This window comes from Aquarana catesbeiana, linkage group LG04, assembly GCF_042186555.1.
Source record: "Aquarana catesbeiana isolate 2022-GZ linkage group LG04, ASM4218655v1, whole genome shotgun sequence".
Lineage (NCBI taxonomy): Eukaryota > Metazoa > Chordata > Amphibia > Anura > Ranidae > Aquarana > Aquarana catesbeiana.
The window spans coordinates 682,019,176-682,035,003 of NC_133327.1; the positions used below are offsets into that span (position 1 = coordinate 682,019,176).

Consider the following 15,828-nt stretch of genomic DNA (forward strand, 5'->3'; position numbering starts at 1 on the left):
AATGTTCCGCACACAAATGTCTGTTGTCGTATTTTCCGAGCGTGTGTACATAAGTCCGTCGGACAAAAGTCCAAAGTACAAACACGCATGCTCGGATGCGAGGATGAGCTGGGAGCGATCGGTCTTGTAAACTAGCGCTCGTAATGGAGAATCAACATTCGTGACGCGGCAAATTATGAAATCTGGAAATGCAGAATTCTCTTCTTCTTTAATGGGATAATAATGAAGCTGCTTTGCTGGTGATACTGATGGAGTTATTGCAAACAAATTTTCAAAGGCTTTTATTTTCTAGTGATATCAAGAATATTATTATTATGCTTGTTATTTTTTATTATTTGGGCAAGTTATCACAACATCATTATCCGGTAGTTTTTAAGATCAAAGATACAACTATGTTGGTGTCCCTTGTCAATTTTACATTGTATTTTATAAAATGTAACTGCCAGGGCTTTTTTTCTCAGAGAATAGGTGCAGGAACTCCCCCGTTCTGAGTCACCCCTTGTCTCCACCCCCTACCAACCTCTGAGTACCGTATCTTGGTCCCACTCTCTACCCACCTCCCAGTACCGCTCCTTTTAGAGAATACAGAACCAAGTATAATTTTGTGGCGCTAAATAATTTGTATGGAATTTGTTATTGATAACAGTCAAATAGATTCCCTGCAGCTAGCAACAATAGACCCCCTCCCCACAGCAACAATAATGCCTCCACACAACAATAGACTCCCCCAGCAACAACAGACCCCACCCCAGCAACAATAGATCCCCCACACAACAATAGAACCCAAAAACAGCAACAAAAGATACCCAGAAACAACAGGTCTCCCAGCAGCCAGCAACAATAGACCTCACCCTCAACAGTACATTCCTACCAGCAACATAAGACCCACCAGCAACAATAGATCTTCCACCAGCAACCATAGACCTTCACACAAAACAGATCCCCACCAGGGTCAATAGTTCCCCCCAGCAGCCAGCATCACTAGCTCTCTAGCAAACCCTACACCCCTTTCTAGTACATACATTCACTGCTGGAGGTGCAGGAATTGCGTTCCCCCCCTCGTTCCCGCTGAAAAAAAGCCCTGGTAACTGTCGACTCCCAAACTGTCATTTGAAGTAAAACACATAGCCAAGTATTATTCTCCACAATTTTTGTTATTGTGCATTAAAAAAAAGAAAACAAATAAAATTAGACATGCTATCTGCCAATAGAACTTAACCAAAAAGTGCATTCTATGCATCCAAAAATATAGAAAATATACCAAATCAAATCATTATTATTCAACCAAAAAAATAATGTCAAAGCTATAACTCCAAGGCCAATAATAAATAACATGTTACCGCCTCCGATTCCACAACATGGCTGGTTGACGAACGTCCGTTCAGAAACGAAATGAAAAGCACAAAATGAAAAGCGCGAATCAACACTTGCCAAACTTCTACTAACACAAAATTAGCAGAAGGAGCCCAAAGGGTGGCGCTAAAAAGCTGAACAACCAGGTAATACGTCACTAAGTACGTAATTGCTGGTCAACAATTGTGTGGCCGTGTGTATGCAAGAAAAGTTTGCGCCAACGCCCTTCGGACAAAATTTTGTTGGCCAACAATCCGATCGTGTGCACAAGGCTTTTAGTCTTGGTGGCTGTCATTGACTTTTTATTGGAACGATAAACAATTCAATACAGGAGGAATCAGAGGGCCCTGCTCGTTAGAGCTTACAATCTAGAAAGGAGGGTCAAGTGATACAAAAGGGTAAAAAACTACGGGGGGAATGATCTAATGAAGACAATTAAAGCACAGTTGTTAGGTGGAGGCAGGATAGGCTTCTCTGAAGAGAAAAGTTTTCAGGGATCGCCTAAAAGTGGATAAATTTGGAGATATTCTTGACAGATTGGAGCAGGGAATTCCAGAGGATGGGAGAGGCTCAGGAGAATTCCTGGAGGCGACCATGGGAGGAGGTGATGAGGGAGCTAGAGAGCAGGAGGTCTTGAGAGGAAGGAAGAGAACGAGTAGGTTGGTATTTTGAGACTAGGCTAGTGCTGTAGCTGTGGGCAGAGTTGTGGATGGCTTTATACGTTATTGTTAGTATTTTGAATTTAATTCGTTGGGCGAGTGGCAGCCAACGGAGAGATTGGCAGAGAGGGGTGGCAGACACTGAGCGGTTTGTAAGGTGGATGAGTCTGGCAGCAGCATTCATGATGGACTGAAGGGGGGATAGTCTATTTAAAGGTAAGCCAATGAGGAGGGAGTCAAAGCGAGAGATAACCAGGGAGTGAATCAGGAGATTTGTGGTTTCATTGGTTTGGAAGGGACGTAGTTTAGAGATGTTGCGGAGGTTGAGGCGGCAAGCTTTGGAAAGGGATTGGATGTGGGGCCAAAAGTAAGAGTTCAGAATCCAGGGTAACACCTAGAACCCTGGCATGTAGGAGTGGGTGGCTGGTTGTGCCATTGCTCTTGACCAGGGGTCTCCAAACTTTCTAAGCAAAGGGTCAGTTTATTGTCCTTCAGACTTTAGGGAGGCCGGAATTGTAGCCAGCTAGAGCGGAAGTATTCCTGTCATCAGCGAGAGTAAACATCATCACATTTGGTGTTAAGGGGGGGAATAGTGCCCCATCGTTGGTACCATAGGAATAAATAAGTATAGTGGTGAACCACAAAGAGGCGATTGAATTCTCCATAGGGGGTTGCCAACAATTATATCATAGAAGGAACCCTCAAAAAACAGGGAACACTTGTACCCCCCGGTACAGCGGGACTTTGAAGGCGAACAGTCAGAAGTTTATAAAAACATATTGTTTATTAGAAAAAGATTTTTGCTTAGAAAAGCATATTTATATAAACATGATAACAGTCTATACAAAATATTCATACAAAACAAAGTTTGCACACAGTAAATTTTCTATAATTTCAAAACTGATTACAAATTCCTCCATAGGTCTAACATGTTTCAGGACGTTGTCCCTTCTCCAGAGGCGTTTTTTTGGAAGGAAAAATGGATATGTTCAATATTTGACTGTATAGAAAGGTGTATAAGTATATGCAAAAATAGTTTTCTTAAGCGTTTAGAAAGACCTCTTACGTAACCTATGCCTGCCTAATATAAACAACGCCCTAGCCACATGCGATCCACATCTACTTTAAAGGTTCTTTTGCGGCTGTGCTGTGTTGGATGTCCCTCCTTTGGGACCTTTGTGTGGGCTTTTCTGAGCATGGACATTGTCCATCATTTCATGGTAGTCATTTGGCAGATGAGGGTCTGGTATAGGTGTTAACCGGGGACTCCACGCAGAAATAAATATGCAGCATGGGGTTCCCTCATATTCCATACCACACCCTTTAACAAAAGGTGGCTCCCATGCCTCTTACTAAATACCTTGAACTGTCTTCTTTGGGGGTCATTGGAGGGGTATCTGTACTGTCCTTGTGTTTTCGGGCTTCAAGAAATGAGATTGGTTGTCAGTACATCAGGTTTGATCGATTTTCAAATCTATATTCCATAGTTTTTGGACTCTATAACTTTCCTACAGACTAAATAACATACAACGATTTGACTTATTTACACCAAAGAAATGTAGCAGAATACATTTGGGGCTAAATTTTTGAAGAATGATAATTTATTTGCAAAATTTTAAAACATAAACAAAGAAAGGCGCGTTTTTTTTCATAATTTTTATGTTTATGTAGGAAAAATAAATAAATCTAGGTTCACATCTATGCAGTTGCGGTTGATGCATCTTTCAGTTGCGTTTTGCAGTGCCTTTTGCATTTTAAACCTGCATTTTTGATGCGTCTTTGCCTGCAGTTTTAATGCGTTTTGCGTTTTTTGTTTCCCCTTTAAAAACACTGTATATAGCTGGTTGCTAAGGAGCGGGCCGCTGCATCCTTAACAACCAATGACTCATCAGCTGAGTCTTAAAAAAAAAAATTCTAAAAAAAAAATGGCTTGGGGTCCCCCCAGATCCATACCGGGCCCTTCGGGACTGGTGTGGATTTGGAGGGGAACCCCATGGCAAAAAAATAAAAATAAAAATGGCGTGGGGGGTCCCCCTCAAATCCAAACCAGACCCTTATCCAAGCATGCAGCCTGGCAGGTCAGGAAAGGGAGGGGATGAGCGAGCGCCCCCCCTCCTGAACCATACTAGGCCACATGCCCTCAACATGGGGGGGTGCTTTTTCCCCTTGTTGATGGGAACAAGGGCCTCTTCCCTACAACCCTGGGCGGTGGTTGTGGGGGTCTGCGGGCGGGGGGCTTATCAGCATCTGGAAGCCCCCTTTATCAAGGAGGCCCCAGATCCTGACCCCCCCATGTAAAAGGTCAAAAAATAATGTCGCCCCGATATAGATCCAACGTCATTCCCGCCCCCCGCCACACTGCTGAACCCGGGGAAAAAAAAAAAGTCTAACCGCTGACTGCCTGCTCCTCTATATGACAGTTTTTAAACAGGTAGGGGCGGGGCCATGTTGCATCATCACCTGGTGGCCCCGCCCCCTTGTGACGTCACCGCCCTATCGCGCCCCTCCTCAGAAACCAGCTAGTGTTTTTAAAGGGAGGGAACACAAAACTCATTAAAAGCGCATCAAAAACGCAACACTTGCGTTTTTGGTGCGACTCCACTGAAGTCTATTACACGCAAAACGCAATCTGCTGCGGGGAAAAAAAGTCTCCAACCCTTTCCAAAAACGCACCGGCTGAAAAAACACAGATGTGAATGTGTACCATAGGAAACCATGTTAAATGGACTGTAGCGCGTTTCTGCAAAATGGAAAACGCACAAAAAAAGCGCATAGGTGTGAACGCAGCGCAGGGTAAATACCGACAAAAAAAAGCTCTGTCTAAAAAAAAAAACGATAAAAATGTAATTTGGATACAGTGTTGCATGACTGAGTAATTGTCATTCAAAGTGTGACAGCGCTGAAAGCTGAAAATTGGCCTGGGCAGGAAGGGGGTGAAAGTGTCCGGTATAAAGGTGTGAAGTTGGAGTTTTAGCCCCCACTTTTGCAATAAGCTCCACAATTCCTGTTCCTGAATTATTAGAGGGGGTGTAAAGGGGGGGGGGGCGGGGTAAATCACAAGACTGGCTGAGCAGCGTTCCAAACATCTGGCAGGTAACCTGTTTCACATTTATTTTAGCTGTCCAGGTTGGAGAATCATTTTCCGCTCTCTGCTCGCAGATGTGTAGTCAGCGGTGTGTGCGGAGATGGGGCGGCCGCGCTCTTGGACTGAATTACGCTTTGCGCCGCTATTATCTGGGCGGGCGGCAAACCATGCTGTCAATGAAATTAATATGTGACTGCAAACAGAACAACCAAATAGAGAGACGGGTGAAATAAACACCTCCGACGGTCAATGTCATGTTTATCCTGCACCCTTGCACCGGAAAAAAATCAATAGGCGCTCGATGACTGGCGTCCCTGGTTGCGCGTATCGCCCAATAATTCTGTCGCCGTGTATCAATACCTAAGGCCACACCTGACTTGTAATTCCTTGTCGGTCACTGACCTGCCATCTCTCCTCACTGACCTTCTCGAAATAAGAGTCGATGACCTTTCGCTGTATAATATCACCGGAGCCGGAAGCCTGCGTCTCCATCACACGCCGAATCTTTAGTCAAGTGAAATTTATTACTTGTGACGGGCGAGCACACATTACACAGGTCGCTGTACTTTTTAAATATATATATATATTGTTTAACTACAGCCTTTCCAAGCAGGTTATATGAGAGATGAAGAATGTGCAGGGATTATTTATTTTCTTCTAAATGCTCAACGCAGGGAACAATAGAGAAATCTGTTCAGTGCCGCCAAGAGCCACTAATGGCCTTGAGAGAGGGTGCATTGTTCTTGTATGAGGGTTCTGAAGCATCCTCGTGCTAAAGCCAACCATGCGTGCCGCCGCGCCTCACACAATGGACCAGGGCTGACTGCTTCTAATGCAGCGTACACACGGGCGGACTTTCCGGCAGACTTGGTCCAGCGGACCGGACTCCGGCGGACAATTCGATCGTGCGTGGGCTCCAGCGGACTTTTTTTTCCCCCAAAAGCCTGACGGACCTAGAGATAAAACATGTTTCAAATCTTTCCGACGGACTCGAGTCCAATCGAAAAATTTGCTCGTCTGTATGCTACTCTGACAAAAACCGACGCTAGGGCAGCTATTGGCTACTGGCTATCAACTTCCTTATTTTAGTCCGGTCGTATGTCATCACGTACGAATCCGTCGGACTTTGGTTGATCGTGTGTAGGCAAGTCCGTTCGTTCGAAAGTCCGTCGGAAAGTCCATCAGAAAGTCCGTCAGAAAGACCGTCGGACCAGTCCGGTCGAAAAGTCCGCCCGTGTGTATGCGGCATAAGAAAGACCTTTGGCATGTTCTTCTTCATGGAAAAAATCATACACCACACCGCATGCTACGTCATTGAGCTTTTACATATTTACATAGATAGTCTGGTTGAAAAAAGACACAAGGACATCTAGTTCAACCAGATGGATAGTTGAAATTAGGATTTGTAGCACCCAAAGACGTTATTTACAGAAACAAAGACCAAGTGGTCCATCAAGTCCGCAACCTTTGTCCTTTTTTTCCATATAGGTCTATGATTGATCCCAAGCATGTTTACAATCACTTACGGTTTACTGAATCGCTACCTCTGCTGCACCCACATCTAGTCTAAGCATCAGCTACTACTTCTGTAAAATTAAACTTTCTAAGATTAGCTTGAACTTTCCTCCTTCTAGTTTGAGGTCATGTCCTAGTATACATGATCTTGGCTTCACATCCAAAAATCCTGCCCTCCTGCCTTCATTCACACTCTTCACGTATTTAAAGGTTTTAGTTATGTCCGTTCTTTCCCTTCTTTCCTCCAGAATGTAAATAGCAAGTTCCTGCAGTTTCTCCTAAAATGTTTTATACCTAAGACCTTTCACCAATTTTGTTGCTCATCTCTAGACTTTTTTGTAAGTGAGGTCTCCAGAAATGGACACAGTATTCTAAATGACTAAGTAAAGCTCTATATAAAGGAATCAGGACCTCCTTCCTACATTTGGTGATCCCTCTAGTGATATAAATATCTATAAAGAGGAATAAGGACCTCCTTCCTCCTGCTGGTGATTCCTCTAGTGATATGAAGACCTATATAAAGGAATTAGGACCTCCTTCCTGCTGCTGGTGACCCCTCTAGTGATATAAAGATCTATATAGAGGAATCAGGACCTCCTTCCTCTTGCTGGTGATTCCTCTAGTGATATAAAGATCTATATAGAGGAATCGGGACCTCCTTCCTCTTGCTGGTGACCCCTCTAGCAATAATAAAGGTCTAAAATGAGGAATCCGGACCTCCTCTTTCCTACTGGTGACCCTTCTAGAGATGACTAAAGACCTATATAGAGGAATCAGGACCCCCTTCCTCCTGCCTGTGATCACTCTAGTGATTTAAAGATCTATATAGAGGAATAAGGACCTCCTTCCTCCAGCCAGTGATCCCTCTAGTGATATAAAAATCTATATAGAGGAATCAGGCCCTCCTTCCTCCTGCTGGTGATCCTTCTAGTGATATAGAGATCTATATAGAGGAATCAGGTCCTCCTTCCTCCTGCTGGTGATCCCTCTAGTGATATAGAGGTCTATATAGAGGAATCTGGACCTTCTTCCTCCTGCTGGTGACCCCTCTAGCGATAAAAAGATCTATATAGAGGAATCAGGTCCTCCTTCCTCCTAATTAATGGTGATCTCTCTAGTGGAGGGAGGAATCAGGACCTTCTTCCTGCTGCTGGTGATCCCTCTAGTGAAACAGAGCTCTATTAAGAGGAATCAGGATCTCCTTCCTCCTGCTGGTGATCCCTCTAGTGATAATAAAAGTCTAAACTGAGGAATCCGGACCTCTTCTTTCCTACTGGTGACCATTCTAGAGATAACTAAAGATCTATAAAGGGAAATTAGGACCTCCTTCCTCCTTTTAATGATCCCTCTAGTGTTGGTCACCAGGAATTCTATTAACTTTCCCCACTGCCTAGCCACACTTTTTGTTCTTTACAACCATCTGAAATGGGCACCCAAAATCAATTTTCCTCTATAGTTGTAGCCAATACTGTACTCCCTGCAGAAGGAAGGAGGACCTGATTCCTCTATATTGGAGGGTTTTTTTTTAGCTCTTTTGTACATTTGTTTGCAATTAGATACATTACACTGCAGTTTCCACTGCTTTGGCCAACGTTTCAGCAATACCAAATCACGTTCCATATTACACCAAATATCTTCAGGTATATCAACCCTGTTGCACACCTTGGTGTCATCAGCAAAATAAGACATACTTTGCCTACCAAGGGCAAAACTGGCATTTTCCTATAACTTCATCTGCCTGTATCTCTGGATCTAATGATCATTTTAACTTTTTTTTTTTTTTTTTACTATAGTGTATAATACTTCTGATTATATATCCTTGAAATTCAGTTTTGTTTTGTATTTATTTTTAGCTTTTGCCATGCTAAATTTCTCTTTATACCTCCAACTATCTAGTTTAGCTTTGAGTTATAGGCAAGCGATGACTCTCTGGGGGACTGCGAGTTTTATCATGCCGTGTCGACCAGCTGTAGTGTCTTATATGGCACAACAACAATGCAGGTCTTACCGGTTTCCAGTCCAGTCTGTATTTTGTTACTGGATCCACTGCACTGGGGTCTTTCTGGGTCCACTGGATCAAATATGAGTAGTTCCTAGCCTGCTTGTTGGATTCAATGGGGTTTAGGGTGTCGTAGTAGAATTCTGGGCTGAAGGCTTTGCCTGGAAATAAGAACAGAATATGTTTGGACAAGGAAGAGAGGCACATGTTACACAAATCAGAAACTGTAGGGTTTGCTGAAAAGGAACCAGCTCTACGTACCCCCCAGAGTACTGGGGGATTGCAACTTTCAGACTATGTCAAGTGAATAAAACCTCTTCACTCTACTTCCTCGATTCTAGGTCAGTTATAGAATAAGATAGCCACATTAGAACAGAAAATAACAAGGGAACCTTGAGGTATTTCTTGCCAAGGTTCCCCTTTGTAGATATCTGTTCATATTATCCTGTAAAGTGACACTACTTTTGTAGGTCAAGAAGATGGTGGGTGGAGGACATTTCTTGGTTAACTCTCCTTGTTTGTTGGTAGGTTTATTGTAGAAAAATGTCTGCACAACTACTGTAAATAGATATCAATAAGAGAACCTTGACGTGTTCCATGTGAAGGTTTCTTTATTCATATCTGTTCATTTGTGCCTTTATTTCTCTACAATAAACCTATAGACAAGCAAAGAGAATTAACCACCAAATGTCCTTTACCTGTCATCGTCTTGATCTACAGCAGATGTATCACTTTATAGAAAAATATTACTGTTGGTGGTTAATGCAGAACTCCAGAAAATAAACAAATCATCTTAATACATTCATTGTGTGTATTCTTCTTGAATCGTAGTGTGCTTTGTGTATTTCTTCTGCATTCTTGCAGTAATTTGGTCTGAAACTTTGCCTCTGTGCAGAAGCTTCCTGTGATAAAGCCTGGTCACTGCTGCTCTCTCTCCTTGTGCAGGTTGACTGGTCTTGTCTCCGCCCCCTCCTGTAGTTTTCTGCAGGTAGCCTCTAGTGGGTGGAGCCTACTGGGATCCTCCCACAGCTCTGATCTCTCTCTACTTGTGCAGTGTGACTGGCCGTGTCCCTGTCCCCTCCTGTAGATTTCTACAGGCAGCCTGTATTGGGTGGAGTCTGCTTAATCCCCCCCTCCCCACCTTTTTTTCTCCCTGCACCGGCCATGCACAGTTATGATGTGACTCCTATGTTTAAAAGCTAATATCTGGGTTTAGAAAGGCATTTCATGTCCAAAAAGGCTCCTACAAAAAGAGCTCTGTACAGTTTCTTTAAAGCTTAATCAGTACAAAGACTTTCTACACAGCTTGTTGACCTCATTGTTGAGATATGTCCACCAGAATTTGTTGCTCCATTAGAGCAGCCTTTCTCAACCTTTTACGCCAGATGAACCCTTAAAAATACATTTTAGGCCTCAGGAAACCCCTACTAAAATTAATAATATTGGGGGGGGGGGGGGGATAATAGGAAGAATGCCCCTTACACTGGTGGTCCCAATGCCACCCTTACTGACAGCTAAAAAGATAATTGGTGTCATGCCACTGACTCTGCTAAGTGGCACTGGACTTGGAACTATGCAGGCACCATCAGATGGAAGGTCAATCAGCCATAGCTCAAGGAACCCCTAGCAACCTCTGGAGGAACCATGGAGTTTCATGGAACCCTGGTTGAGAATGGCTGCATTAGAGCTTTGCAGCTCTGGGTTCCAGTAGGATTTAAGGTGCTATAACATCAGGCTTTTTCAGCAAGCAAGGTTAAAGCGGACCTTCAGTCATTTTTTTCATCTTTCCATCTATTACATTTTCTGCCCTTGTTGTTGTTTTAACTTTGGATAGTAAACCATTTTTTTTTCTGCCAGTAAATACCTTATACAGCCCACTTCCTGTTTCTTGTCTGGTCATTAGCCTAGGCTTATGACATCATGCACAGCTCTCTGTGAGATTTTGCTAGGAAGGGAGGGGGGATGAGTCATAAGAGGGCCAATGTGTGTGTGTGTAAATCCAGGAAGTGAACAGGCAGCTGCCCACAGTTAAAATGGCTGCAGCCAGACTTAGTGGAGGGAGAATTCTGCAGGATATTTGGCAACGAGAGAATCACAGTATATATAAAATAGTTTGCAAAGTGGTTGGAGGGAAGCTTCAGAATGGATCGTTTGAAAGATGTTTTTATTACACATTATGTGAGCAGGCTACAGTTCCTCTTTAAATTATTGTCCAGTGACTATTTTATGGTTAAACTGGTAGAAGGCAAGGATTTAAAATGTAAAAAAGCTCTTGGTTGGTATTGAAATGTTTGGGGACCATTAACTGTAGAGTATCTGCCATTCTGTGGTATACCCATACAGGTTATGATGAGAAGGCACTAAAAAGCCCTCCAAGCCAATCAGCATCTGGAACAGTAAATCACTCGGAGAACAAAAGGTATTCAAATGCCTAATTGCAAAAATTAAAAGGATTTTTCCTCATTTCAGGACAGAGGGCTGAGCCATGCAAAGAAATTCTTTATGACCCATCATCACTTCTAGAACTCGTGAAATGAGGTAAAATCCACTTATGTTTGGGATATATCATGGAATGTGAATACAATGTAGGGCTGCAAATGATTGGAGGGCTTTTTGATTCCTTTAGTCTCTTCTCAGCATAACTTGTATGGTTATACTGTCTCGTTGGGTCCCAAGCTCTAATCCAGTCATGGCGAGCCTTGGCACCCCAGATTTTTTGCAGCTACATTTCCCATGATGCTCCACTACACTGCAGAGTTCCAGAGCATCATGGGAAATGTAGTTCCAAAACATCTGGGGTGCCAAGGTTTGCCTTCACCGCTCTAATCCATAGAAGCCATGGTTTCCACACACTGGAATGTAAAAGTCTTAAACAGTGATTTGGAATAAATGGCTCTGTAATATTTGGCTGTATTTGCACTAGACACCAGCAGTTCTGGAGATGTGTCTTGCTGTTGAGGCTTAAAGTAATGATTTGCATGGCTCTGTCTACTGTCTACTGTCTTGAAATGTAGAATGATCCTCTTAGGGCTTGTTTACATTTGCTTCAAAATTTGGCAATGGACACTCTTTTTTTATAGCACTCTATGCTAATCAAAGCACCTGTCACTATATAAAATGGGAAGTTTACAGTCCTGTTTTCATGTGTTTGCTTTGCTTCAAAGAGTATACCCCATGTTGCTTTCTTGGTGCTTTAAAGCATCTCCAAAGCCTCCATAGAAGTCTATGACAACACTCGCTTACAGCTTTTGAGAGGTTTTTATTCAGCTTTAGCCTCTCTTTGACTTGGAGGTATTGCAGGTATGAGAAATCCCAGGATGCACTGGTAAACCAAGTAGGGAATTGGAAAGATGTCGTCAGCAGTCAGTTCCGGGTTCATGTGTATATGTTCTGGAAGTGTCTGGTGTAGACATCACATCTGGTGTGCAGTGTGTAGCACCAGGAAGGTGAGCGGGGTCCAGACTAGTGCGGAGCAACTAGCAGATGGTTCACGTGGTGTGCAACATAGGAACGCTACAGTAGAAGGAGAGCGGGGACTGGAGAGAGAGGACTGAGCGTCAGAAAAGCAGCAGAGCTTGGGGACCGGAGCAGTAAAAAACTAGCAGATGTCAGACGTGGTGAGCCGTGTGGGAGAAATATAGCGGGAGGTCAGCAGGGACCAGAGAGAGGGGAGGATTAGCAAACCAGAGGATCAGCAGAGTTGGGGGTTACTGCCGAGTGGGGGATCAGCAGAGCTGGGGGTTACTACTGAGCAAGGGATTGGCAGAGCTCGGGATACTACTGACCTGTACGAGGATACCAATTAGCTGGGGATCTGCTGAACAAGGGTACTAAAGAGCTGGGGATCTGCTGAGTGGAGGACTACTGAGCTGGGGGTTCTACTGGGCCCCTTTAAAACAAATAGAAACTCAACACACACACAGGGCATTTGTCATGTTAAGGAGATTCACCCTCTCTATTGGTCTGGTTTACCATTATTATTGAAAGTGAAAGTAAAAGAAAATCCCAAATTTTGAGTTGACACCAAAACAGTACTAGAGGGTAAATCTTCCAATGGGGACACTAGTTCTTGTCACCCTGGTGAAACCCTGGGATTTCTGTTTTGGGTATGGGACAGGAAGTGAAGGGAAATCTCCCCAAAGGGACACAGAAGGACGAAAGAAAAAAAAACACTTTCCAGGGGTTATAACCCTCTCTTACTCTATCCAAAATGAGAACAAAAGGTTTTCCCATTTTGATACAATTTAATTATCAAGGTATATGATGGAATGAGACATGTACGTATCTTCTGGTACTATGGACTTCACTATGCTGTAGTATAATGAAGTGCTGTATGAGAAAAGGTAAAAACAAGGCAGAAGACCCGAGCTTCAAGAGTTGGCAACATCTATAGACCTAATTTGTCCTGCTGCTGGCCAATTTTACACTGCTGTGTCATCTGTGGTCTCCTAATTGTGGTTGGACTCTACCACCCACAGGCAAAAACCTCTGCCAAATCTCTGTTGAGGCATTCATCCCATTGGCTAAGGGTTTTGGGTATTGCCAATCATGTAATGGTTACAATAGCCACCCCCTGTCTGTGACCAGCCTGGTATTTTGTCAGGAACAATCTCTACTGAGAACACTACAATAAAATATTTGGGTGAGAACCTGGACTGAAGCTGAGGAACCAAATAATTTAACAAAGCCAGTATTATCCTGGCTAGATAAAATCCATCTTCTAAAGAAGGAAGACAGAGCGGCCTCTCCACTCACCGGTCACCTGGAAGACACAAGTGTCAGAGCCTACGTCGTTAGAGATGTTACATTCGTAGGTGCCGCTGGTCTCCGGGCTCATGCTGGGTATCTTGTACTCAGAATATTCTTGCTGTTCTACAGAGGGAACGAGAAGGTTCCGGTTGAACCTCCAGACGGAGGTGGCCACTTTCACCGGGCTCCCTTTCAGCATGTTGCACCGCAGCAACACACTGTGCCTCATCGCCTTCCGGATGTCCAGAAACTTTGGGTCCACCACCGGGGCAACTGAAAGGGATCAGCGAAACATACAGAAATCGTGAATTCATATTCTACAATAAGAAAAACAGTCAACAAGTAAAATAAACAAATAAAATTCATCTCTGATTTTGTTCAACATCTGTCCATTTCATTTACTTCTGAATCATTTTTATCAATGACAGATTGGGCAGTGCTCTCTGGGCTCCCTGTCAGATGTCAATTGTCAATAAAAGTGTAAGCTCTTTAGTGTTTTTATCCTTATTATTATATGTTGATAAGGGTTTTTTAAGTTGGGGGTGCTAAAAGTGCATTGTTTTTGGAGCTGTTTGCAGGAATCAATTGGGGGGGTCAATTAAAAAAAGGATAAATGGCGCTAGAACATACAAACATGCATATAAAGAGTCCAAAGTAAATGTGAAAAAACATCCAGGGTGTGATAGTCAATAAAATTATATATATATAGAAAAATTGTATGTATATATATATATATATAAAAAAAGTCACTGAAATTAAAGATCTGATAAAAAGCACCAGCGGCAGCTCACTTGAGAGTGGAAGCAGGCAACTCTGAAAAAACAATGTAAAAAACAGCAAGAAGCGCCAATCTAAGTGCAGTATCATGAAACTTTAATGAGATAATTATAAACGGACAAACAGCCAAATGGCTACTCACAAAGATGAAATAGGTTAAGGCAAGGACAAGTAATGGGTCCAGGGACGTCCTCCTCAGATGTGGGCAAAGCCAAACCTGCACCATGCACTTTGCCCACATCTGAGGAGGACGTCCCTGGACCCATTACTTGTCCTTGCCTTAACCTATTTCATCTTTGTGAGTAGCCATTTGGCTGTTTGTCCGTTTATAATTATCTCGTTAAAGTTTCATGATACTGCACTTAGATTGGCGCTTCTTGCTGTTTTTTACATTGGGGGGGTCAATTGTTGCTGGAAAAGGATCTACTGTTGATGGAGAGGGTCTACTGTTGTTGGCTGCTGGAGAGTCGATTCTGGGCTGGCTGCTGGGAATTCTTTTGTTGCTGTGAGGATCTATTTTTGTTGGGGGTCCATTGTTCCAAGGGGGAATCTATTATTGCTGGGAAGGGTTTTTTGCTGCTGGCTACGGGCGATTTACTTCACTAGACATGTGAAATTCGTTTTGTTCCGAATTTGTTTTCCTAACAAATTTTGACAAATTCGTTAGTTTGAAAATATCCGAATGAACGAAAACCCTTTTAACAAATTTTTCAGAATATTCGGAAATTCGAATATTCGAAAATTCCTAAATTCGAAATGAGAAAATTCAAAAATCTCAAATAATTACTAACTAATAATAACTTAACTATTACTGTTAAACTATAGGTATTGGAATTTCCTTTCAAATTTGGCTGTTAGTGAACATAACGAAATAATGAATGCTGTATCTAAATGAATGGAACGTAATGAATTAATAATAATAGATAACAATAATAATAATAAAAACGTTTTATTATTATTATTTATTATTAATTCGTCCCGTTCCATTTGTTTAGATGTGGCATTGGTTTTTCAGCTAATTCGTAACTTCGGATAAATTGGTATTTCTTACATTCACTAACAGGCAAATTTGAAAGGAGATTACAATACCTTTAATTTAATAGTTATTATTAGTTAGTTATTCTTTCGAATTTTCTTATTTTCGGATTTTCAAATTTTCTAATTTACGAATTGAGATAATAACGAATGACCTGGAAAAAAAAAAACAAATGGAATTAAAACGAACACATTTTTCGGCAGTGCACATGTCTATACTTCACTGCTTTTCTTGTTATTAACACATTTCATACACATTACTTATCACCACAAAATGATACTTGGTTCTGTATTCTCTAAAAGGGGCAGTACTGGGAGGTGGGTAGGGGGGGGACCAAGGGATTGTGCTCAGAGTTGGGTAGGGGGCGGAACCAAAGGATGGTGCTCAGAGGTGGATAGGGGGTGAAACTAATGGATGGTGCTCAGAGGTGGGTAGGGGGTGGAACCAAGGGATGGTGTTCAAAAGAGGGTAGGGGTGGAACCAAGGGATGGTGCTCAGAGGTGGATAGGGGGTTGAACCAAGGGATGGTGCTCAGAGGTGGGTAGGGGGTGAAACCAAGGGATGGTGCTCAAAAGTGGGTAGGGGGTGGAACCAAGGGATGGTGCTCAGAGGTGGGTAGGGGGTGGAACAAAGGGATGGTGCTCAGAGGTGGGTA

The 15,828-nt window shown here is 42.8% G+C and overlaps 1 protein-coding gene across 7 annotated transcripts in view; it reads right to left on the reverse strand.

The window, feature by feature from the left end:
• Positions 1-15,828, reverse strand: part of MDGA1 (MAM domain containing glycosylphosphatidylinositol anchor 1) — a 435,025-nt gene that overhangs the window by 126,776 nt on the left and 292,421 nt on the right. For all 7 annotated transcript variants that reach the window (XM_073628744.1, XM_073628743.1, XM_073628742.1 and 4 more), the window contains 2 exons: positions 13,367-13,633; positions 8,621-8,772 (listed from right to left, as the gene is read on the reverse strand). In XM_073628744.1, the coding sequence (XP_073484845.1) occupies positions 8,621-8,772; positions 13,367-13,633 (419 nt within the window). The remainder of the gene's footprint in view (positions 1-8,620; positions 8,773-13,366; positions 13,634-15,828) is intronic.